A 27,396-nucleotide genomic window follows, 5' to 3' on the forward strand; every position below is an offset into this window, starting at 1 on the left:
AGTCATATGGTAAAAATTAAAGACTACCACTTTAATTAGATTAAGACTCCTAAGGAGCCAGAACAGAGTTGGGGATGTAATAAGTTGTAAAGAAGGCAAGAAGCTGAGAGTAAAAGTGACCAAAAGGAAGTTTACTATAGTTAATATGGCAACAGACAAAGAAATAATAGTTCAGTGGGCAGAGGCTAAACTGGACACAAAAGACTCCCTCCACCCCCAAAAAACCACCACACATAAAGAAAAAAGTGGCCAAGCACATGAGCCGTCCCTGTTCACCTCCTCCCACTAGTAACACTTTACATTGATGCAGACAACAAAGACTAGAAATGAGGATACAGAGGAGTTCCCGTCGTGGCACAGTGGTTAATGAATCCGACTAGGAACCATGAGGTTGCGGGTTCGGGCCCGGGCCTTGCTCAGTGGGTTACGGCTCGGATCCCGCATTGCTATGGCTCTGGGGTAGGCCGGCAGCTACAGCTCCAATTGGACCCCTAGCCTGGGAACCTCCATATGCCGAGGGAGTGGCCCAAGAAATGGCAAAAAGACCAAAAAAAAAAAAAGGAGGATACAGAAGAGGTATAAGTTATTAAAAAGATATTTAAAATGAGTAGAAATAATGAAGAAGATGAGCAGAACTTAGGTGAATAATTTGTAAGTGGAAAAGAGGAATGAAATCTGAAGAATCAGTATAATTAAAGAACAGGTAGAATTTTATGATAAAATGGAAAGAGAAAAAGCAGAGCTGAAGTTATCCATTTATCTTGATATCTATACTGGGTGAAAAAGTAAAATGGTGATATCTTTAAGAGCCTTAAAAGGGTAGTTTTTGACAAAAACTTATGAATTTTTATGTTTATGAATTTTAAATACTAAATGGTAAAAAATATTTATATTCAATCCCTACAAGAAATCAAATAAAAATGGCACCAACTATAGATGTTAGTGTCATCATGAAACATAACCAATGTCTGATATAATTGCATTCTTCTAGGACACCAAGAAATCTTTACAAAGAATTTTCTATTTGTTAAGCATAAACATTCAGCACTATTTCAAAAAATTCACACTATGGACAATTTCAAAATTATGGCAAGAATTCACTTAACAGCAAATTACAAATGACCGATACAATTGCATCCCATGACTAGTTTTAATCCTGAATAGTTACCATATAGTCTGAGGAAGCAATGAACTCCACTGTTGAATTCTGAACTTCTGGCCGCTTGTGAGGCTCTCCATAAGATCGGGTAAGGGGGTTATACATAAATTCTTCAGGAACTAGATGAGATTAGAAATCCAGTACAAATTTAGTAACATAATTTGTAATGAGACACATACATATGTCTAGAAATAAACACCCCTATCATCAATATTTGTAGGTTTACAACAGTTCTGTGGCTATCCAATGATAAAAATGGATCCCTTTAAAAAAATAAATCAGAAGGATAAACTTATTTTCTGAAATCAGGTCAGAAAAACCAGGATTTAAGTGACCTTCCTTCTTAGGCTTCCATCTTACTATATTACATGGCATGCAAAAGAAAGGCAGAAACACAAATCTGAAAGCAGTAGTACTACAAGGACCTTAGAAATGACTAAAGGGGACAAAAGATACACATGCATGCATGTGTACACACATCCTGGCCGTAGAAATGACTAAAGGGGACAAAAGATACACATGCATGCATGTGTACACACATCCTGGCAAAGATCTACACTGAGCTGAATGACTCAAATGTATGAACAGAAGGCAATCTTAACTTGCCAGGGTCAAGCACAATGTCTGCATGATCTCATCTGCATGCCCTTCTCTGCTGGTTTTATGAATTCTTTTTACCTTCATTATCGATCACCCCCTTGGCCAGCCAAAATGAAGTATCCTTTAGTCTATATTCTCTCCATTAAAAGTGGCATGAAAGTTTTTAAAGGAATGAGAAGAGAGACCAGATAACGGCCAACATGTCAGAATGCTTAAAATAATATTAAATACACTTATTTTAAGAATCTGGAACTCACCATCATTAACTCTATAGCACAAATTGCATTTCCATCTACGTTGATCAATGAAGGACACAAAAGGGTTGATATATGTTCGACAAGACCGGCACCTCACAATGGTATTGGATGTTATCACTGGTAATTGCTAGGAAGTAAAATGAAGATGTTGCAGCAGAAAAAGCACCCAGAGGAAAACAGACCACACACTGCTCTGCTACATATACAGAAGAGAAACCACATTTCTGTTTTGAAATTGGAGCATTTTAGTAAAATCCAGTGGTGTGCTGAGCAATATCAGTAGCTATCCAATTTTTTCCCTCTTCTGTCAAACTATAACACTAAAACAAAGTCAAACCAAATGTAATGAAAGTTATTGACTGACAAGAAAAGCTTGGTTGACAAAAAAATAGAGTAAGTCAAAGCTTATCAGCCTAACTCAAGAAACAACAACAGTAATGGAAATATATACCATATAAAAATGCCTTTGTCTTCGCTGTCTGACTGCATCTGATACTAAACTCTAAGGTATGCACATTATTCTGCCACGTGGTCTTGATGGGGACCATGGCCACAAGAAACCAAACAACAACATGCCTTAAAAACAATTCATCTCGGAGTTTCCGTTGTGACCCAGTGGGTTAAGAACAATATAGTGTCCGTGAGGATGAAGGTTTGATCCCTGGCCTCACTCAGTGGGTTAAGGATCTGGTGTTGCTACAAGCTGTGGCGTAGGCAAGGGGCAGAGTAGGCCGCAGATGTGGATCGGATCCGGTGTTGCTGTGGCTGTAGTGTAGGCCCGCGCCTGCAGCTCCAATTTGACCTCTGGCCTGGGAACTTTCATACGCTGCAGGTGTGGCCATAAAAAGGAAAAAACAGAAAAGAAAAAACAAAACAATACAAAAAGAAAAAAACAAAACAGAAAAGAAAAGAAAAAACAAAACAATAACAAATGGCTTAGCTGGGGAAAGGAACTTTATATTCAATGTAAGAAGTTTAGGGAGTTCCTGTCCTGGCTCAGCGAAAACGAATCTGACTAGTATCCATGAGGATGCGGGTTTGATCCCTGGCCTTGCTCAGTGGGTTAAGGATCCGGCGTTACCACAAGCTGTGGTGTAGGTCGCAGACATAGATCTGCAGTTCTGATTGGACTCCTAGCCTGGGAACTTCCATATTCTGTGGGTGCAACCCTCAAAAGAAAAAAGAAGAAAATATATAAGTTTGGAAAATATGATGCATATTATTTATCTCACTAAATTAATCCCTAATAACATTTTAATATATTTCCTTCTAGCTTTCCCCCATCTATGCATACATTTAAATATCTTTGTATTTAATTTTTTCACATAATTTTAATTAAAGAAGTAACTACACATCATTTCTGTGAAAAAAATGGAAGTACATTTAACTGAAAATGATAAAATAAAAAATGGGGAGTTCCCGTCGTGGCGCAGTGGTTAACGAATCCGACTGGGAACCATGAGGTTGCGGGTTCGATCCCTGGCCTTGCTCAGTGGGTTAACGATCCGGCGTTGCCGTGAGCTGTGGTGTAGGTTGCAGACGCGGCTCGGATCCTGCGTTGCTGTGGCTCTGGCGTACGCCGGTGGCTACAGCTCCGATTCAACCCCTAGCCTGGGAACCTCCATATGCCAACGGAGCGGCCCAAGAAATAGCAACAACAACAACAACAACAACAACAAAAAGACAAGACAAAAAAAAAAAAAAAAGACAAAAAAAAAAAAAAAATGATCCTGACTTCTATATCCCAGAGGAAGCCACTGTTGCCAATTTAGTACATATATGTCCAGAAGGTATCATATACAGAATTATGTATTTAGATACAAATTTTCACTATGAGAATTTAACTGTCTTGGGATTAGAGATAAAGGTCGAAATTGTATTACAGGTGATCAAACAGTATTCGCGGAATGAATGAATTCAAAGCACTTATTGCATATTATTTTATTTTCTATTCACTTGACTCCTTTCTAGAATTGTTTTGTTTTGTTTTTAGGGCCACACCCACAGCAAATGGAAGTTCCCGGGCTAGGGGTCAAATCAGAGCTATAGCTGCCAGCCTACGCCACAGCCGCACCAGATCCAAGCCACATCTGTGACCTACACAGAAGCTCAAGGCAATGCCGGATCCTCAACCCACTGACTGGGGCCAAGAATCAAACCCGCGTCCTCACAGACACTAGTTGGGTTCTTAACATGCCACAACGGGAACTCCACTTTCCTCCTTTCTACACATGCTAGTAGGAAAGTAAGCTCCATAAAGAAGCTTATGAACTTTGTATCCTTCGCATCCAGCATGAGAGGTAATCAATAATCATTTTTTGGTTGAATGAGAGAAAAGAAACTCCATAGCAATAAGAGGGTAGAAAACCACAGTCATAAAAAAGTATGAGAAAGAAATGCAACTTAGAAAGTATAAATAAATGGGTTAATTTTATTTCCGAAGCTTAGAAATTTTAATTTCAATACAACATATCTGCATGAAATACCAGAAGTATGTGTAAAAATCCAGCAAGCTGGGTATTAAATCAAATTGACTGTAGAAACTTAAAAAAGTAATGTTTTGTTTTTGCTTTTGGCCATGCTGGAGGCATGTGAAAGTTCCTGGGCCGGGGATGGAACCTGAGCCACAGCAGCGATTCAAGACACTGTTGCAGTAACAATGCCAGATCCTTAACCCACTGAGCCACAAGGCAATTCCCACTTGAGTTAGTGTTTTAACTCAAGAGACTTAAAGTTTTTAGACTTATTACAAATGTTATTTTATTAATAGAGTTAGGAACAGTCATACAGTTTCTGCTCTGACTGTGTATCACTGCAGTTATATAGAAGAGGAATTCTCACTGTAGCACAACACAATCGGTGGTGTCTTGGGAGTGCTGAGATGCAGGTTCGATCCCTGGCCAGGCACAGGGGGTTGAGGATCTGGTGTTGCCTCAACTGCGGCTCAGATCTGATCCCTGGCCTGGGGCAGGCCCTCCCCCCCCAAAAAAAAAGAGAAAAGAAAAAAAAAAAAAGAACTCCCAAGGTTTTATCTATCCTCTATAGCCTTTCCAACTTCCAAAACTACTAATCTTCCAAAATCCACCTCAGATCTCATCACTTGTGGAAAATTTCTGCTACTGTACCCAGAGGAAATCCCTCCCAATACTGCGCTCACTATCCAAGTACCTCATAGAATTTGGTTAGTTACATGTATTAGTTATCCTGCACTATAATTATCTGTTTTTATATCTTTGTCCTCTGTTAGATAAGAATTTCTTAGGAGCGAAGTTAATGACTTAATTATCGTGGTATTCTAGGGTTTAGTTTAGGGCCTGTCACAAAGCAGGTGACAGAAAATGTCTGCTGAATTGAATTTGATAGAAATGATTAACTCTAACTTCAAAGAAAAGCAAATGAAAAAATTCTAAGAAAATATATAACCTAAATACCTTGCACATACGTACACAGGTCAGTACCCCACAAATACTTTAAAATAGGTTACCTTACCGTTAGGTCTCGGAAGGGATGTAACAACAATCCTAAAGGAAGCTTAGCCTTATTCAGCAAAGCCTGCGTCTGCGGAATATTTGTCAAAGTACACCGAAAGGAACTGCGAAAATATAAACACCACAGACTTGGTTAGCTATTAGGAAAGGAAAAAGAATACTGATACAGTTGTTGTAGATAACTAAACATTTAAGGGCATATGTGAAAATCATCTGAGTTTGTGACAAAACTGTTAACTAGGAGGTATGTAATTTACATGTCAAAAGACTGAGATTAAGGCTCCCTGTGAAACCACCCTCACCCCTGACCACAAGTCAGAAGGAAAGCCTTCCTCCTCTGTGCTCCGAGGTCTGTTTATTAGTCTGATCTGCTTTAGCTGGTTTGACTTTATCTTCTCCATTTGAGATCATTTTGCCCTTGTGTCACCCTAGTCCTCTCACAGAGCAAGTGTTTATAGCTTACTAAGTTGTAAGTTAAGGTTCATAGACACAGGATCAATAACGGAGCAACCAAAGAGATAAGAAGCAGAGGTATCAGAAGCCAGGAAAGGAATTTTAAGAGCGGCTGACAATATGTAGCGATAGCCAGATGTGCCCATTCCGGGCTGGTGATATTCCTTGAATACACATACCAAGCTGGTTCCCACTTCAGGACTTCTGCACTTGCTCTTCATGCGGCATGGCACACTCCTTACCCAGAGTCACAATTTGCTCTCTGTTTCATTCAGAACTCTATTCAAATGTTAACTCCTTAGGAAAACCTATTCTGACTCCTCAATTTAAAACAGTCACCCTCCACCCTTATGAACAGCCACCTCACAGCAATACTCTGAAATTACATTATATATCCACTGGTTTGACTGTTCACAGTATGTTTTTTTCTAATAGGATAGGTTGGATGAGAGATGGAGAACTTGGTCTTGTTTACTGCTCCATTCCCAGCACCTAAAAACACTGCCTGGCATGTAACTTAGAAGGCATTCGGTAAATACTTATTGACTGATATATCTTAAAATGTAGGCACAATTATTCCTGTTTTACAGTTGACAATACTGAGACTTTGAGAAGTTGAGTGATCAGCACAGTTTTACAGCTACTTATCGGTGGAACCACTGAACTCCAAAGCCGCTTACTTTGCTTTGCTATTTGTCTTTTTTTATTTATTTTTTTGCTATTTCTTGGGCCGCTTCCGCGGCATATGGAGGTTCCCAGGCTATGGGTCCAATCGGAGCTGCAGCCACCGGCCTACGCCAGAGCCACAGCAACGGTGGATCCGAGCCGCGTCTGCAACCTACACCACAGCTCACGGCAACGCCGGATCCTTAACCCACTGAGCAAGGCCAGGGACCAAACCCGCAACCTCATGGTTCCCAGTCGGATTCGTTAACCACTGCGCCACGACGGGAACTCCCTGCTTTGCTATTTTGATAAAAGAATTTCACAGAACACAGAACTGAATAGAAACATATACACCATCCCCTACTTATTATGATGTCTTAGACACAGACATATACTATGTTCACCTACTTGGGGGATGCCTAAACATCCACAGGACAAGGCCATAATCCACGTATTTATAGACCTGATAGCAACTTAAACACTCAGAAGGATAGGCAGCTATTTTCAATCTAGAATCAACGATTACACATTTTTATAGTAATGATTTTGGCACTGCCTTAGGCATTCATGGGGCACTGGCAGGAGGCTGTGGCAGAAGAGGTGGAACCCTTGAAGCACCTCCACTTTCTATTTCCCGTATTGGACATCTGTAGAAGACTTGGGCTGAAAAAAGAGGAACCTATGGCTTTTTTTAAAAGCTAAAAAGCTATGGCCTTAAAAAAAAAAATGTGTGTATATACATATACATATATGTGTGTGTGTATATGTGTGTGTCCTCTTAACACTAATTCTAATGCGAGGAAGAAGACAATGTGGTCTGTGAATCAGAGTTTACTTTATGAGGAGAGAGTCCATAAGCAGGAGGATGTCTTCTAAAAAGCATCTAGATGCAGAGGAATATCCTATTCTTAGAAGACAGAAGTACCGAAAGGAGGCAGGAACAGAGCACTTTTGGTTTGGGGTATACTGTAAGGCGCGTAACAAAGCTCATCCCCCCAGAAGATACGCCAGGGATTTGTGGCCACTAGATGGAGGCTGCCAACTAAACTTCTCTGTGAGGTGAGGAAATAATAAAGAAAATCCAATTTGGGACTTCGAAGTGTGACTCAGCAGATTAAGAAGCAGACTAGTATCCATGAAGATGAGGGTTCAATCCCTGGCCTTGCTCAGTGGGTTAAGGGATCCGTTGTTGCTGCAAGCTGCAGTGTGGGTTGCAGTCATGGCTCGGATCTGACATTGTTATGTCTGTGGTGTAGGCTGGCAGCTGCAGCTCTGATTCACCCCTCAGCTTGGGAACTTCCATAATCCACAGGTGCAGCCCTAAAAAGAAAAATAAAGAAGAAGAGCCAAATTTAAATTCAGCTGGATAAATAAGACTGGGGGCAATAGTCTTCTCATTCTATACTGAGTAGGAAAAGAAAATTCAGAGAAAAACTATTTATATAAACTAAAAAACAAACAAAAATTCCCTGGGAGTTCCCGTTGTGGCTCAGTAGTTAGCAAACCCGACTAGCATCCATGAGGACGCAGGTTCGATCCCTGGCCTTGCCCAGTGGGTTGAGGATCCGGCGTTGCTGGATGTGGTGTAGGTCATAGAGGCGGCTCGGATCCCTTATTGCTGTGGCTCTGGTGTAGGTTGGTGGCTACAGTTCTGATTGGACCCCTAGCATGGGAACCTCCATATACCACAGGTAGAGCCCTAAAAGATAAAAAAAAAAAAGAAAAAAAAAAAATTCCCTAGCATTGGGAGACAGCAACAGAGACGGGGTCAGAAAAAAATGACCTAAACTGAATTTTATAGAGAATTTTATAGAACTTCTATACAAACTAAATTAGAGGAGTTCAACTAAGAAAACTTCCAATCAAGGAATTAATATCATAGTACTTTTACTATTTTGAAGGTCACACAATGTTTTTGACAAGGTTTCACTTACTAAAGATTGCAAAATTAAATACTTACTCTGGACTACAGTTTAATTTTTTGAGGTCTAAATTCAAGTTAGGTACTGGAGCCCAAACAGGAGTCATAGGTAAAATATTCCTCTCCTGAGTAAGGTTTACAGGTCTCAAGCTTTCTGGCTGTGTAGAGCTCTGAAGACTCAATCCTCCCAAACTGGAGGAGAGCTGGTTCATACCAGGATACTGCTGAAAAAGCAAGTCAAAACAAAAGAACAATATAACAAACACAGATAAAATTTATTACACTATATATAAGATGTTAACATACAGAAAAACAAGACGATAACAAAAATTTAAATCTGGCTTTGTAACATTAGAATGACCTAACAGGGCAATTCAAATTAAAACATTCTTGAAAAAACTCAAAGAAAAAATACTGAATAAATTTAAACCTTTTTTTGCATAGTTAAACCTCACAACAAAATTTCAACAAGAATGCTTTTCAACATCAAGAATTTGGTTTCTCTGAATACCTTTACACAGCAAAGGTAGGATAAATGCTTGTTTCTGAAGTTTATTCAGAGAGCACCCATTGTGGCTCAGCAGTAACAAACCCAACTAGTATCCACGAGGATGTGGGTTCGATCCCTGGCCTCGGTCAGTGCATTAAGAATCTCAAGTTGCTGTGGCCGTGGTGTAGGCTGGCAGCTGTAGCTTCAATTAGACCCCTAGCCTGGGAACCTCCATATGCCACAGGTGTGGCCCTCAAAAGACAAAGACAAAAAAAAAAAAAAAGGATACAAATGTAAAAATATAAGAAATTATACTATGACTATATAAAATTAAACATCTCTCCAATGTAAAAAAAAGTACCATTAAAATTAAAGCTAATGTCAAGTTGGAGAAAAAAACTGCAATATATATTAGACAAAAGTTTAAAAACCTTTATTACAAATAGCTTACAAACCAGAAAGACCTGAATAGAATAAAAGAATATGAACAGGGATTTCAGTTAAGACAGAGAAATGACTAATAATTATAAAAAAAAATTTTTGCTTCAAAAAAATAACTCTTGGGGAGTTCCCGTCGTGGCGCAGTGGTTAACGAATCCGACTAGGAACCATGAGGTTGCGGGTTCAGTCCCTGCCCTTGCTCAGTGGGTTAATGATCCGGCGTTGCCGTGAGCTGTGGTGTAGGTTGCAGACGCGGCTCGGATCCAGTGTTGCTGTGGCTCTGGCGTAGGCCGGTGGCTGCAGCTCTAATTGGACCCCTAGCCTGGGAACCTCCATATGCCACAGGAGCGGCCCAAGAAATAGCAAAAAGGCAAAAAAAAACAAAAAAAAACAAAAAAACTCTTGGAATACTTACGCAAAACTGAGAATTGGGCGGTCATAGACACTTTTGCTGGGAGTATGAATTGGGACATTATTTCTCCACACCTGACCACCAAACAGTGATCAACTACTCTCTGCTAGACATTCCCATCTGGATGTCTGTTAGGCCAACTCGGTTCCCATTCCCAGAACTATTTATCCCTCTGTCTTCACCATCTAAGTAAATACACCACCCTCTACCCAGTTGCTCTGAAATAGTAGTGTTCCAACTGGGCCAATAAAGCGATAAAGAAAATCTGACAAAATGGAAGGTGGGGAAATAGGTACTTTCCAACTCTGTTTCTCCAGTGCCTCTCCCTGTTTCCTTCTTCCTTCTCTGTTTTAATTCTAAGAGTAAATTCCAGGAACAAACGGTTTTCTTATTGCCCCTCTAATTTTCATTAATTTACCATAAATTCCTAAAAGGTTAGTCTACTAAGCAGCTTTTTATTATAATTAGCATGCTCTTGCCATTTAAATTGTTTCCTTTTATTTGATTATCTTCTCAGTAAATGTAAAATACTTATTGTCCTATTATTAAACTGATATGGTATTTAGGAGGTCACTCCAAGAAAGGTCAAGTCAAAACTGGTCAGAGCAGTAATTGTGAACAAATGTATGGATGCAGTAATCAGGAACAAATGTGGAGACTTTGACCAATTTCAGTTATAGGTCATGGAGATGTCTTCAAGTTAAGAGCTGGAATCCAAATCCCTAACCACATGTGTACCATTATCATTTTCTGAGGCAAAAAACAGCTTAGTATTTTACAGTTAAATAATATTTTCTTTAATCTCCTGACCATAAAGTTAATATCTTTACATTGCAGAGATCTTGAAAAATAAAAGTACAATGCAGAAAGAAAAACCAAAGTTAATCCCTTTTATCTTTTTCTATGTAAGCACACACACACAAAAAATGGCAATCAAATTCTATGTAAGAGTTCCTGTTGTGGCAGAGCGGAAACGAATCCAACTAGGAACCATGAGGTTGTGGGTTCAATCCCTGCCCTTGCTCAGTGGGTTAAGGAGCTGGCGTTGCTGTGGCTGTGGTGCAGGCTGGCGGCAACTGCTCCAATTAAACCCCTAGCCTGGGAACATCCCTATGCTGTGGGTGTGGCTCTAAAAAGACCAAAAAAAACCCCCAAAACTCTACGTATGTCTCATCTAGGCTTATCCGTATTCGTACCTACAATTCATCTGAATCACTGGGGATTTGTCAGAAGTGATAAGAGTTTGACAATTTTTAGAAATGTGATGTCTTTATATGACTACATACATACTTGAGCATACTGCTGGAGTCCAGAATATACCGGGCCACTGGGAGGTACTCCAGAATTAAGCGGTGCTGTAGCGTTCTGATATCCAGGCTGAAGGGTTGGATAGCCATACCCAAATGGCTTGGCCGTTTTTGAGGGCTGAGGAGCAGCAGGAGCTGGGGCTGGAGCAGGGTCAGCTTCAGGAGCAGGATCAGGAGCAGGACTGCTTGCTGATGAGGAAAGCATATCTAACAAAGGGAAAATCATGGTGTTAACTCCAGAAAGATCCTTGCTAAGCCATAACTTTTGGCACTTCCTTTTTTAAAAAAAAAAAAAACCTTTTAATTAGGAGAAATTCTGAACATATACGAAAGTTCAGAGAATAGAATAATAAACCCCACATATGTACCAGTCAGCTTTAATAATCAATATTTTGCTAATCTTGTTTCACACATTTCTACCTCATCTTTATTTTACAAAAAGTATTTACAAGAAAAACTCCATTTTGTATCATTTCACTGACAAATGCTTTAGTTGGTATTTTTAACAGGTAAGGTCTTTATATTTACACAGATTAAATATATCACATATATATAAAAATAATTCCCTAGAAGTTGGCTTTATTTGCAGAAGCAAATCTGTGAAAGTATGAAAGACAGGGTGTAGAATAGGGTCCAGCTCCTAAAACAGTGTCTGGTATGGAATAGAGGCCGAATAAAATTTAATGAATGAATATTCTTCCTTTATTTAAATTTAAAACAAAAACTAAAACTTGATTAAAACTGTGAAAAAAAAACTAGAAAATATAATCATTATATACAAGAACAATAACAAAAAGAGGGCCTATTATCCTACTAAACATAACCATTATTAACATGACTGCAGACTGCTAGTCTTATTTTAAGGTCAGGTCCATAAAATACACATGTATTTCAATTTATTTTTCATATAAAAATTTTCTTCACTACCAATCAGACTCTGAAAAAAAAATTTCTTAAAAGCACCTGAATTAATAAACTTAAGTTTACTGATGGAGAAGTTCCCTTTGTGGCTCAGCATCATTGAGGATGCGGGGTTCAATCCTTGGCCTTGTTCAGTGGGTTAAGGATCTGGCACTGCTGCAAGATGCAGTGTAGGTCACAGATGTGGCTGCGGCTGTGGTATATAGGTCTCAGCTGCAGCTCTGATTCTACCCCTAGCCCAGGAACTTCCATATGCTGCAATTATGGCCCTAAAGAGAAAAAAAAAAAAAAAATTATTGAGGGTGTTCTCTTGTGGTGGAGTGGATTAAGGATTCAGTGCTGTCACTGCAGCAGCTTGTGTCCCTGCTGTGGTGTGGGTTCGATCCCTGGCCTGGGAACTTCCATTTGCCTTGAGTGTGGCCCAAAAAAAACTTTATTGAGGAATCATATCTTCCTACTGACTCTGCTGGCTCTGATTTTGAAAAGACTTCCGGAGTTCCCGTCGTGGCGCAGTGGTTAACGAATCCGACTAAGAACCATGAGGTTGCGGGTTCGATCCCTGCCCTTGCTCAGTGGGTTAACGATCCGGCGTTGCCATGAGCTGTAGTGTAGGTTGCAGACGCGGCTCGGATCCCGTGTTGCTGTGGCTGTGGCGTAGGCCGGTGGCTATAGCTCCGATTGGACCCCTAGCCTGGGAACCTCCATATGCCGCGGGAGCGGCCCAAGAAATAGCAAAAAGACAAAAAAAAAAAAGAAAAGAAAAGAAAAGACTTCCCTAGACATTCTGTTGTCTGTCATCCTGTACTAATTAGGCAAATGCTGCATTACTGGCTTTCTGGTGACCTCCTGGACTTCTCAAATGGGCAAGAACTTCAATGCAGTGTCACAGCCTTAGACATCCTGCTTGTCTATCCTCACCACAATGGGAAGGTAGGTAGAAAGGTCACTTAAAGGAAGGACTGGAGTCCTAAGCATGAGGGGCTAAACCTCCCCCCCTTTAAGAAAGGGACAGTGTTTCATACATTTCTAGAGTTCTAAGATCTACTACCTAGTACCTCACATACAGACTCTCAATTCACTTAATCTTACTGTGACCAACGTTCCTGTCTTTTCTTAATTTGGGTGCAGCATAAAAAGCTAGAAAACATGCCCAAGGTCATTACTGTCAAAGCATAGTTAACAAGATGAAATCTGCTGATGAAATGAATACAGACAAACACAACAAGGTTTAACTCCAAGGCTACAGTCTTTTAACTACATCGCACTGGATGTTTTACTTCAGGTTAATGTGAAGCTCATGAAATACTATAGTATTCATCTTTTAGTGAATGAAGTAACTCTCTTAGAATATTCTGATAATGGTAATCGCTTTTGGAATGCTTCGTAACTTCTTACACATACACACACACACACACACACACACACACACACACACACACACATCTCTAGGGAAAAATATCCTTAACCACAAAAGACTGAGTAGCTTATTTGAGTACTGTTGACATATTAAAAGGAAACTCTATACTAAGCTAAGAAGATTAATATTTTCTACTAGTTCATAAAACAGTGATAGCAAGACAGTAATTTCAGCACACTCCAACTTCAATTAAGCTTCATCCTGGATAATTACCAAGGTGATAAAAAATAACGAGAAGAGCAAAATCACTTGTTCTGTTAGTCCTAAAGTTTGGCATCCTGAGAAAGAAAAGAGAGAGGAGGAGGCTGGGTGTGGCTGTCAGGTTGTGGGTGATGGGAGAGAGGTAAATAAGGAAGATCACAGTATAAAATACCACAAGGAAATAACTATTTGTTATAAAAGTTAGGTTACTTCCAGATATGGTTAAAAGCAATGCCTCCAAAAGCTACCCCCAAGCTGGTTAATCTATTTACCTGGTGGAGGCAGCCAGGAGCCATAGGGGAGTTAAGAGTCAAAGACTATTTATATTCAGGGGCTAGTTGGAAGAAATTCAAGGACCTATGCGTGAGAACAGAAATATAAAATTTACTTAAGGAGTTATTAGCATAAAAAGGAAGGGAAAAGAGAAAATTATTCAGTAGTAAATCTTTTAGAAAGAGGAAGAAGATAAAGAACATAACAAAAATAAAATAGTTTTTCTTAGGCCTCCCAGAAACAGCATCCATAGTTATTATAACACAATTACACTTTAAATTAAGGCTGAGAAGTACCAGGAAGATATCCCCCTTTCTGTTAAAAATAGTCTGCTAATAGTCTGGAAAGCAACTGATGGTAACTTTTCAAATAAACATCAAATAAGCACAAAACAAATTACCTGGATAGCTGCCTCCCTCTAGGGCATCATAACTGTTGGGCATTGGAGAAGCACTGCTTGTGGTAGAAGAGCTGTCAACACCTAAAAGGAAAAGCAAAATACCTACTAAGTTTAAAATGACCATGTGTCTTAAAGCAACCTTTGGCAATTCTGAAAAAGAGGTTTTGCTGATCTAGGAAAATTCCTGCCTCTAGTAAAAATGCAAAATGACTGATGTTCAATGACATGTAAAAAACCATTTATAAATTTCTGATAATAAGAGAGGGTGAGTGTGAAGAATATGGAGCTGATGAGTGGAATAAAATTCAATCAGACACACTGAAGGTATATAAAAGAAAATACATCAAACTTCAGAAGTAGTCAAACACAAAATATCAATCTTTGATAGAAATGTTGATATAATCACACTCAAAGATTGGATCTACCAATTCTCAAGCTATTAAATAGCTTTTATCAATATCAGGCTATTTTAAGATAATTAAATTTTAATGACTTCTATCTATAACTCAGCATGGCTGTATGAAACCTTCATTAAGAGAGGAATCTATGGCTTGGGTTGCTACCTAGCATGTTCCTAAGCTTTTCTATGACTCAGTTTACTCACTTGCTCAATAAAGATTAAAGAGTACCTGCCATATTTAATAAAGTAACAAATAAAAGGTACCAAAGAATAAAATGTGATACATATGTGTCAGACTATGTGTCAGTTTAAAAAAAAAATTTATTGAGGTATAGTAGATTTACAGTGTTAATTTTTTCTGTACAGCAAAGTGACTCAGCCATATATATTCTTCTTCATATTCTTTCCCATTATGGTTTATCACAGGATACTGAATACAGTCATCTGTGCTATACAGTAGCCCCAGTTGTTTATCCATCTTATATATACTAGTTTGTACCTACTAATCCCAGGGAAGGGAGGGATTGGGAATTTGGGACTATAAGAATTTTTATTACATGTATTCACACAAAACTTGTAAGATTAACAGGAATGTTCAGTGGCAATTTATGGTAGAATTTAGTGATGTCACACAGACAGCAGAACATACAATATATTTCTCTCATTCCTTCATTTACTCAACAACTATTTTCTTGAGAACCCATAGTTATTCTAGGTAGATATGCTGGAGTATTGCTGATGAATAAAACTGAAAATGACAAATAATAAATGCTGGAGAGGGTGTGGAGAAAAGGGAACCTTCATTTTTTTTTTTTTTTTTTTTTGTCTTTTGTCTTTTGTCCTTTTAGGGCGGCACCCACGGTGTACGGAGGTTCCCAGGCTAGGGGTCTAATCAGAGCTGTTGCTGCCAGCCTACACCATAGCAATGCGAGATCCGAGCTGTGTCTGTGACCTATATTACAGCTCACGGCAGTGCCAGATCCTTAACCCACTGAGCAAGGCCAGGGATCGAACCCGCAACCTCATGGTTCCTAGTCAGATTCATTAACCACTGAGCCATGATGGGAACTCCGAAAAGGGAACCTTCTTACACTGTTGGTGGGAATGTACTTTGGTGCAACCACTATGGAAAACAATATGGAGGTTCCTCAAAAAACTAAAAATAGAACCACCATACGATTTAGCAATCCCACTCCTGGGCATATATCTGAAGAAACCCACAATTCAAAAAGATAGCATGTGAACTATATATCTAATCACTTGTGATGGAACATGATGGAGGATAATGTGAGAAAAAGAATGTAAATACATAAATAAATAACTGGGTCACTCTGCTGTACAGCAGAAACTGACAGAACACTGTAAATTAATCATAGTAAAAAATTTAAAAAAGAAAAGATACATGCACCCAATGTTCATTGCAGCACTATTTACAATAGCCAAGACATGGAAACAACCTAAATGTCCAGCAACACAGGAATGGATAAAGAAGATGTGGTACACATGTACAATGGAATATTACTCGGCCATAAAAAAGAATGAAATAAGGCCATTTGAAGCAACATGGATGGATACTAAGTGAAGTTAGTCAGAAGGTGAAAGACAAACATTATATGATATCACCTATATATGGAATCTAAAAAAAGATACAAATGAACTTATTTGCAGAACAGAAGCAGACTCACAAACTTTGAGAAACTTATGGTTACCAACGGGGATAGGTGACAGGGGCAGTGGGAGGGATGGTCTGCAGATCTGGGATTGGTATGTGCACACTGAGGTATATGGAACGACTGGCCGATGGAGACCTGCCTGTATAGCACAGAGCACTCTATCCAGTACACTGTGATAATCTATGTGGGAAAAGAATCTGAGAAGCAATGATACGTGTATATGTATGACTGGGTCACTTTGCTATACAGCAGAAATTGTCACAGCCTTATAAATTAACTATACTGCAATAAAACTTAAAAAAACAAACAAACACAAAACAAAACTGAAAATGCACATGGCCCTGCCCTTGTGTTAGAGATGGTAGTCTTTTTCATCATAAGACAAATTCTGTGGTACAAAGGCGATCCCTAGCTCTTAACACCAGTATCATAACTGGAGTTCAAACTACATTTTAGATTAATTTTCAATTGTGATATAAAAAGAATAGGTATGCATAATTACCTCTCACTGAATAATTTTGGTTAACCACAAGAATTCATTGTATTAATTCAGGGAATAAGAGCTACAGATTTTTGTGTAGGAACACTTCATTATCAGTAAAGAACATGAACTGGAGGCAAAAGACTGTGGTCACACTGGACTCTTATTTAACTGCTAATAACTCTGCGTAAGTGACAAACATCAATAATACTCTCTCCTGCAAAATGAGAACAATTTTTTAAATGCCCTGTGTGATGCTTACATGAGACAGTGGATATGAAGCAATTATAAAATATGATGTTTATAAAATAAACAATAGGTGAAAGATACTAATACACACTAAATACTTTCTCGGTGGTAAATAGAAAATTATTTCATATACATATCATTACGCTTAATTAAGAATGGGAAACAATGGCTCTTTTTGTTCCTTGTATTTGTGAATTTATAACTAAAGAACTATAAGGTCAAAAGTCTTGAGGTAATAGCATTAAAAACAATACATTAAAATCCAAATATTATCAACAGATGAATGTATAAACAAATGTGGTATATCTATATAATGGAGTATTATTCAGCTGTAAAAAGAAATGAAGTACTAACACAGGCTACAATATGAATGATCTTTGAAAACACATTACGTGAAAGGAGCCAAACACATTCATGATTTCATGAATGTGTAACACGATTTCATTCATATAAAATATCCAAAATAGGTAAATCTATAGAGACAGAAAGTAGATTGGTTGCCAGGGGCTAAGAGGAGGGGGAAATTAAGAAATGTAATGCTTAAGGTACAGTTTTCCTTCTGGATGATGAAAATGTTCAGTTCTTTCTAGTTCAGTACATTTACAAAGTTAGAACTAGACAGAAGTGGTGACTATGCAACGACCCAAATGATGGAATTAGACAGAGGTAGTGGCTGCACAACACTGAATATACTAAGTGCCACTGTACACTTTAAAATGGTTAATTTTATGTTATGTAGATTTCACCTCAAAACAAAGCAAACCAATATGCCAAGACATTTCAATGGGGAAAGAAGATTCTCTTCAACAAAATTGTGCTGGAGCAACTAGACAGCCACATGCAGGAGGATGAAAAGTTAGACCCCTTCCTTATAGCATATACTAAGTTGAACTCAAACTGGATCATAAACCTAAATGTAAGCACTAAAACTCTTAAAACACAGGAGCAAATCTTCAGGACTTTGGATCAAAGCAATGAATTTTTAGATATGACATCAAAGGCACAAGCAGCCAAAGAAAGAAAACAGATATGCTGGACTTCATCGAAATGTGCGACACCATCATGTAAGTAAAGACGTAACTCACAGAATGAAGGAATATATCTGCCAATCATACAGCTAATAAGGATCTAGTATCCAGAATATTTACACCAGTCTTACAATTCGACAATAAAAAGACAAGTAACCAGATTAAAAATAAGCAAAAGATCTAAACACATTTCTCCAAAAAAGATAAATAGCTAATAAGCACAAGAAAAGATGCTCAACATCACCAGCCATTCTGGAAGTGAAAACCAAGCCACAATGAGATACCATTTCACATCCACTAGGATGGCTATAATTAAAAACATAGAAATCAGAACATTTTGGCAAGGATGTGGAGAAACTGAAGCTTTCATTAGATTGCAAAGTGTTGGAACTATGTTGAAAATCAGTCTGACAGTTTTCCAAAAGCTTAAGCACAGAGTTATATGACTCAATTCCACTCAAGAGAAATGAAAACATACATCCCACAAATAACTGTACATGAATGTTCACAGAAGCTTGATTCATAACAGTCCCAAAGGGGAAACAATCCAAGGGTCCAACAACTAATAAATGGAAAAATAAAATGTGAGACATATCCATGCAATGGGGTATCACTTGGTAATAAAAAGGAACAAAGGATTTATACACATCATAACGTGGATGAAACTTGAAAATACTATGATGAGAAAGAAGCTGGTCACAAAAACCAAATAGTAAATGATCTACTTATGTGAAAGGTTCAAAACAGCTAAATCTGTAGAGACAAAAAGTAGATTAGTGGTTTAGTGGTGCTAAGCCTGTATGTGGGAGGTGAGGGGGTAAGATTAAGAAGTGACTGCTAAAACGTATGGAGTTTCTATCATGGGGTGATGAAAATGTCAGAATTACACAGTGATGGTTGCAGAACTTTGTCAATATATTTTTAAAAATTCCAAATAGTACAATTTATTTATTTAATTTAATTTTATTTTATTTTATTTTATTTTTTTGGGTGTTTTTCCAGGGCCACACTCGCAGCACATGGAGGTTCCCGGGCTAGGGGTCTAATCAGAGCTGTAGCTGCCAGCCTATGCCAGAGCCATAGCAACACGGGATCCAAGCCGTGTCTGCGACCTACACCACAGCTCACGGCAATGCCGGATCCTTAGGATCCTTAACCCACTGAGCGAGGTCAGGGATCGAACCCACAACCTCATGGTTCCTAGTCAGATTCGTTAACCACTGAGCCACAAAGGGAACTCCCAAATAGTACAATTTAAATGAGTGGAATTTATGCTATGTGAATTGTATCTCAATAAATGAGCTGGTAAAAAAAATACCATAATAGCAAAAATAAATAAATGGGGCCTAATCAAACTTAAAAGCTTTTGCACGGCAAAGGAAACCACCAACAAAACAAAAAGACAACCTATGCAATGGGAGAAAGTATCTGCAAATGATGAGACTGCCACAGGGTTAATATACAAAAGACACAAACAGCTTAAACAGCTCTACAGATGGTCGACAGGCACATGAACATATGCTCAATGTTGCTAATTACTCGAGAAATGCAAATCAAAATCACAGTGAGGTATCACCTCTCACTATCAGAATAGCCATCATCAAAAAGTATACAAATAATAAATGCTGCAGAGGGTGGGGAGAAAAAGAGAACCTTTGTGCATTGTTGGTAGGAATGTAAAATGGTGCAACCACTATGTCAAATAGCACAGAGGTTCCCTAAAAAGTAAAAACAGAGCTATCATATGATCCAACAATCCCATTGCCAGAAAAAAACAAAAAAATCTAATTTGAAAAGATATATGCAGCCCAGTGTTCACAGCAGCACATAAACTGTGGTGCCTTTATCTATGCAACAGGCAAGACATGAAAACAATCCAAGTGTCCATCAACAGACAACTGGCTTAAAGAGAAGTTGCACGTGTGTGCGCACGTGTGTGTGTATAAATATAATGGTATATATGCATACACACACACACACACACACACTAGAACATTATTCTGCCATAAAAAAGAATGAACTATTTCCAATTGCAGTAACATGGATGGACCTAGAGAATATTATACTGAGTGAAATCAGACAAAGAAAGACAAATACCTTATGATATTACTTAAACGTGGAATCTGGTTTTAAAATGTAAGTATATGGAAATAATTATTCTTGAAAAAAATTTAAGTTCACATATAAAAGACTACTCACACATATCAAATTATTTCAAAGAACATACTACTAATTACACTGTTTAGCTTCTTTCATGTCAAATCAAATATTAATGCCCATTTTAATCATAATGCTATAGTAACAAACTTTAAAGTATAAATTTGATAGAAACATTCTATTTTATTTCTTGGATAATTTGAAACCTGCTAGGTTACAATTCACTTTCAGAAGAAAAGAACAAATGCAAATCTCTACTTTGAACTTATTAAAATACTAAAGCAACTATTAAAGTTATAAATCCAAATGAACCACTAAACAGACTCAACCTTTGCTAAAACTTATGTTCAAATTCTAATTAGGTTCTGCCATCACAGCCAACACACATTAAAATGGTATTTTTTTTAAAGTACATTATGAAACATATGTCAATATCCTTAATATACTTAAAAATACCTTCACTAATTCTCCTACCATCTTACAGAATGAGGTCTAAATGCTTTTGAACTATCATAAAAAAAACTTCAAATTTTGGCTTCCATTTTCTTTTTAATCTCCATCTCCCACCTGTTCCTGTACCATCTTCCCTCCCATGGTCACACTAAACTTCTCATTTTTCATCTCAATACACCATTGTTATGTGTTATGCACTGTACACAGCCTAAATGAGCCAAGATTTCTGGAGTTCCCATTGTGGCTTAGTGGGTTAAGAACCTGACCGGTATCCATGAGAGTGTGGGTTTGATCCCTGGTCTTGCTCAGTGGGTTAAGGATCTGGCACAGCAGCAAGCTGTGGTCCAGGTTATAGATGTGGCTTGGATCCTGTGTTGCTGTGGCTGTGGTGGAGGCCTGCAGGCGCAGCTCTGAAAACCCCTAGCCTGAAAACTTTTATGTACCATGGGTGCGGCCATAAAAAGAAAAAAGAAAACAAAGAAGCAGCAGCCACATTTCCTTTTTTCTGCACAGCAATTTCCTACTCATCCTTCAAATTTCAAACCTTTCACAAAACCTTTCTGATGAGCCCATGGAAAATCATTTCCTTTCCTATGTAATAGCATTTTCTCAATGCTGAATTATTCTATTTTTCAAGCTGTACTATAATCATATGCAGTATCTGCTTCCCTGCAATATATATTATGCGTATATAGAGGCAGCTAGGCTACTGTATTGATCTTTGAAACCACAATACCAAGCAACATAACGCTTTCTGCATACAAGTTGGTTTTAGTTGAATGAGAAGCTTTGGTCCTTCTGGCCACTCTTAAACCTTAGATAGGTCCAGTTCACCTGAGTCACTTCACACTACAATTGATGATAATAATATTCTGAGCACAAATGGAGAGTAAGTGCGAATGCAGTTCTTGGGAAGCATTTCCCCTCACTATTTTACTGGCTCCTTGTCACACTCGGAGAGAAGAAAAGGGGACAGAGGAAAAGAAAGAGAGCCGAATCTAAAGGAGGAGGAGACTAGATCAGAGAAAAGCTCACAAGCTGTGAAGGAGGGGAAGACACATCAGGATGCACTGAAGCCTTCTAAAAAGGAAATAAGCCTTTCTCTCTCTCGGTCAACCAAGTCTAATGCACGTACTAGCACTGCACACTTGAAACTAACCAGATAATCTGAGATTTCCTCATAACTTGCACACAACATGGAAAAAGTATATAAGTCAAATTCCAGCTCTACGATTTACCAGTTGAGAGAAAATGGACCAGACTCCTAACTTTTCTCAATCATTTCTTATTGGTAACAACAGATTTTATAATACCCACTCCATACGGCTAACGTTAAGATTAAACAGAACAGCAGAAATAAATTAAACAGGTACCAGCCAGAGACTGAGGAAACGTTCTTCATTTTCTCTCTTCCCTCTCCTAAAACAGCACCCATATGTGAGGAGGAAAGAAAGAACAGGATAAGAACCTCCTGACTGATAATGTTAATCATTTGTTCTCGGACTTCAACCAAACTTTCCTTAACATTTATCATTGCTGATCCATTTACTTTTGATTTCTAAAAATGGTTCCCGTCTTCTGTTATACCATGCCAATATTCTCCCTGCCTCCAATCTTCCTGCTAACTCAGTGAACTCTTACTTCTCACTGGCTTATTCCAAAAATCTAGCTCCAACCAATCTTTCTGTAAATGCAAAATAAATTAGAATTTCTAAAATGCAAATTTGGTTATTTTTCCAATGTAAATTTCTTCAGCAACTCCTCACTACCTTGAAATACAATCCAAACTCCTTACTAAGAAATGCAAGGTTCTTAAAATCTTACCCAGTTGTCCTGCCCAATCTCATTTAATTCTTCCTGACACTGTCCTCTGCAAACCACAGGTCTCCAAGCTCACTAAACTTCCCCAAACATACCACCGTCTCTCAAGCTTCTTGCTTTGTCTTACAAAGTGTCTCTTCCTCTCCCCAAATCCCTTCCTGCTCAATTCCAAGTTCTTCTTTTGGTTCAGTTCGGTTCCCCCACCTGTCCCCTAAGGAGAATATTGTCATCTGACCCTACGTCTGGTTCCAGATTCTCCTATGTATTCCTATAACACTGTGAGTAACAGAGGACTTACTAATTTTGTTCTCCATTCCAAACCAGACTGTGAGCTTCTTGGGTTTTTAATCAAGTTCACCAATAGGGCATTGTTAATCTGTTTATAAATTGGTTGTTCAGAACTCAGAACACACTTTTTCAGAGAAATAATGAAGTAACAGGTACTTATTATCCTAAGCTATTTCATATGCACTTATAAAACCCATAATCCATACTACTGATTAAATCCTATATATTTATGACCAGTTGGAAAAAATAAAGCATTTGCAAATATTTAATATTTTTAATTAATTAGTATTGGGGCTAGCCTAGACATCCAATCACCATTTTAAAACTATTTCTATTTGAAAGTGCCCTCTAAATTCTAACTTGGATGCTGGTACCCAAATCTTTTGCTGTAGCCCTAATATTATGTCTTCTCTCAATGTACAGAAGTTAGGATTTCCAACTATAGCAATCATATATGCAGGATATCTACAAGTCAGATACTCAGGTAACAGGTACCACCTGCAAATATATTACCATATTTTCTTTTTAATGTATATGAATACTAAAACTCCTCAGACTAATACTTTTCTTAATGGCTTGGATATTTTGCTACATCATTCACAGATCCTTGAGACATGTTCAACTTCTAAAAATTTTAAAATACATTAAATATGTACTGAATTTAGCTGAAAGATACTCACTTGTTAAAATAATCAAATATTACATTAGTTAAAGAGAAAGATAGATTTGAACTCTCTTAAGGATTTTGTTTGGTGGGAGGTGGGTGTGGAGGAAAAGGGAAGATGTTGATTGAAGAGTACAGTCTTTCAGTTACAAAATTCTAGGGATCTGGAGAGCTAATGTATAGCATAATGATTATAGTTAATAATACTGTATCATACACATGAACTTTAAAAAAAAAAAGGAATTTTTTTCTTTGGAAGTTAGAGAAAAATAGGCCAATACTGTCCTGTTATCTATAGGAGTTGACTTAACTCATTCTAAATCCAAATACAACCTTACCTTTAAAATGCCCAAGCAAGGAGTTCCCATTGTGGCTCAGAAGGTCACAAACCCAACTAGTATCCCTGAGGATGCGGGTTCTATCCCTGGACTTGCTCAGAGGGTTAAAGGAAGGAGCACTGCCGCAAGCTGTGGTGCATGTCACAGCCGTGGCTCAGATCTGGTGTGGTGTGGCCGTGGCTGTGGGGTAGGCCTGCAGCTGTTGCTCTGATTCAATCCCTAGCCTGGAACTTCCATATGCCGTGGGTGTGGCCCTAAAAGGACAAAATTAATAAAAATAAATAAAATGCCCAAGCAAGCCATAAACACATCACTATCTCTGATGTAGCGCCTGGCACCGAATAACTACTATTAGTTTGTGTGAAAGACAAATAAAAACTGATTAGCATCTTAAAACTCATCATGAAAAATCAAAAGTTCTTTTCTAACATCATTTACGAAATACAGCTTCAAGCTGTCCCATTACCAGAGCCTTGAGAGAGCACTTCCTATTGTCCTCTGGCCTCGTCCCAACCTGACAATCCCCTAGAGGAAAGGCAGCTGAGAGTTCTGTGCAGGTGACAGACCATTAGCTCGGTGTCTCCCAGGGACTACCACTGATATTAGTCTTGGGTTTTTTATTCCCCCCTTTCACTTTCATCTCTCAATTTTTATTTCATTGCTTATTCCCTTTCACTTCCATTTCCAAGAAAGTATCCCTTACTAGTTCAAGTATGACAGCACTAACTTGTCTTCAGTCCTGTAGCTAAAACTAAGGAGAGGCTCACACTACCACCAAGTGACGGCGTGAGTAGCTGTGACTGAACAAACTTAGTGAAGAATTTAAGATATAACCATTATGGGAAACTAATAGTTCGTTATCTGCTCAAACTTTCTTTAATTTTACATTTATTCTCCAACAATTCTGAATGTTAGAAGCTTCCAACAAAACATAAGACTGTCTCTAGTATAAAATCCTATTTTAGTTTCCAAGTGTGCAGTTAATGAGGAAACTTTAAAAGGGAAGCCTATTTGTAGCATGTAATCTGCAAAATATAATTAGATGGTTTAATGTAAAATTAGAACTGAAATCAAAGTTTGCTTTTGAAACCAAAAGTTTTAAATAAATATCCCTGTACTTGACTTCTGGATAGGCCTGCTGTTACGGAAATCCTAATCTTCAATAAATGAAAAGCTAAGTACATGGACAATTACTTCCACCATAATGCTAAAGAAAAATACATCACTGATTTCCTAACCTGCTAATTGGTATTTCATTACTGTTTAATACATTTTTTTTCCAAAATTGGAGAACAATTCCACATAAACTAAACACATAAGAATCTCATAATTACAGAGAATGAATACAACTGAAATGCTTCAAAAATAGAGCACCACAGGAGTTCCTATGGTGGCTCAGCAGGTTACAAACCTGACTAGTATCCATAAGGATGTGGGTTCTATCTCTGGCCTCACTCAGTGGGTTAAGGATCTGGTGTTGCTGTGGGCTGTGGTGTGGGTCGCAGAGGTGGCTTGGATCTGATATTGCTGTGGCTGTGGCATAGGCCAGCAGCTGCAGCTCCAATCTGACTCCTAGACTGGGAACTTCCATATGCTGCAGGTGCTATCCTAAGAAAGGAAAAAACAAAAAAACCCCACAAAAAACAAAACTACAGCACTGCAAAAATCTCTACTTGATAAATACTTATATGCAATCTCCATACCAATTTGAGCCACTTTCTTTTACCTTTTTACAAATGAAAAAAATTTTGTAACTGAGCAGGGTTAAAAAACTAAGACTAAAATTCATTTTAAAGCTAGATGTTCTTTCCATGTTTTCTTTCTTCTCACTCAGAAGACTTTGCAATCAACCAAAATAAGATTTTTTTTTTTAAACAAACCATGAAGAAGGAATACCAGGATCCTAGTAAAAATGTCCATAGTATAGTCTTATTATTTTGCTGCATTTTTTAATAAAAACAGCACAGGAGAAAGATAATTAAGGAGATAATACTGAGGGGACCACTGCCATATGCTGTTTAGACCCTCGACTCCAGGGCTTTGTGTTCTCTTTAGGAGATGAAGATTTTCCTCTTCAAGCCTCTCTGCACACAGAGGCACCAGTTTGATTCTCATTCTGCTATTTAGGAGCATTAAGCTCTTTACAAAGAATACCTTCAATCCCCAAAACAACCATATGTAATTGTTACTATTACTATTCCCATTTTACAGGTGAGACTCATTGAGTCTAAGAAACTTGTTTAAGGTCACAAAGTGTTAAGTGTTAAAATGAGGATTTGAATCTACAAGAAATGACACAAAACCCTTGGCTTTTTAGCTCTTTAGTGCTGCAACTGGCATACAGGCAGTTCTCAAAAATGTGAGATGTTATTTAAAACAAAGTTAAGAGTTTAGGAGCTTTTAATCTGCAACGTATTCAAGAAAAAAAAGTAGTTAAATAAGATAAGGTGATAGGAGAAAAGCCATAAATGCTAAGTCTTTTTGATTTCCCAAGTTTTTTTCCAGTCTAAGGAAATGGCATTTTGAACCACTGCACCTAACTGTAAGCAGAACAAAAATGGGAGTAATTTGGAGTTCCCGTCATAGTGCAGCAGAAACAAATCCAACTAGGAGCCACGAGGTTGCGGGTTCAATCCCTGGCCTAGCTCAGTGGGTTAAGGATCTGGCGTTGCCCTGAGCTGTGGTGCAGGTCGCAGATACAACTTGGATCTTGCATTGTTGTGGCTGTGGTATAGGCTGGCAGCTGTAGCTCCAGTTTGACCCTTAGCCTGGGAACCTCCATATGCTGTGGGTATGGCCCTAAAACACAAGAAAAAAAGGGGGGGGGTAATTTAGGCTGATAAATAACATTACACAAAATAACACATTTTGAAATGTACAAAATAAGGATCATAGAATTAAAAAGTTAGATGTCTCCAGGATCCGAATAATATATACATTAAAATATAACCCAGGGCCTGGGAGCAATGACATATCAGTAGCCATGATTAGATACTAAAATCAGATCTTGATGTCTAAAATATCCTTCTCTACTATTGTTACTAGGGCTAAAGGAAATGGCTCATCATGGCTTGCAGCTGTCTACCTAAAAAATGAGCTAGGAACATCTCACTGAAGCCTTAAAATGCTTAAAGATTCAGGAGAACATTTAAAAAAGACAGCTTGAAGGAGTTGCCAATGGCCAGGTTTAGGACAAGTTGCTATCAAAATAACTGATGATATTAATGGATTATTACCCACTGAATAAAATAAGAACATAGTCGGTATGAACCCAGAGAAATTAACAAGGGAAAAGGGAAAGCGCTTCTATACAATGAAACCTCAACTCATAAATAAAGAAGGAATGTTGAAACTAGAAAATCACCAATGAATGCTCAAACTAATGTGTGACTTTAATACAGAAGAAAATATTTACATAGTATCAAAGAACTTCCCCAC

The 27,396-nt window shown here is 38.2% G+C and overlaps 1 protein-coding gene across 6 annotated transcripts in view; it reads right to left on the reverse strand.

The window, feature by feature from the left end:
* Window positions 1–27,396, reverse strand: part of SEC24B (SEC24 homolog B, COPII coat complex component) — a 92,825-nt gene that overhangs the window by 18,954 nt on the left and 46,475 nt on the right. For 3 of the 6 annotated variants that reach the window (XM_021101682.2, XM_021101680.2, XM_084973225.1), the window contains 6 exons: window positions 14,407–14,487; window positions 11,178–11,401; window positions 8,584–8,765; window positions 5,506–5,608; window positions 2,017–2,143; window positions 1,169–1,278 (listed from right to left, as the gene is read on the reverse strand). In XM_021101682.2, coding sequence (XP_020957341.2) covers window positions 1,169–1,278; window positions 2,017–2,143; window positions 5,506–5,608; window positions 8,584–8,765; window positions 11,178–11,401; window positions 14,407–14,487 — 827 coding nt within the window. Of the gene's footprint in view, window positions 1–1,168; window positions 1,279–2,016; window positions 2,144–5,505; window positions 5,609–8,583; window positions 8,769–11,177; window positions 11,402–14,406; window positions 14,488–27,396 lie in introns of all 6 variants that reach the window. The other 3 variants (XM_021101681.2, XM_021101679.2, XM_084973226.1) reach the window with 1 other exon arrangement.

The sequence above is a fragment of the Sus scrofa genome, chromosome 8 (genome assembly GCF_054392235.1).
Source record: "Sus scrofa isolate SSC_HxYL_T2T_F1_AM1 chromosome 8, Sscrofa_HxYL_maternal_Yorkshire_Landrace_v2.0, whole genome shotgun sequence".
Taxonomy (NCBI): domain Eukaryota; kingdom Metazoa; phylum Chordata; class Mammalia; order Artiodactyla; family Suidae; genus Sus; species Sus scrofa.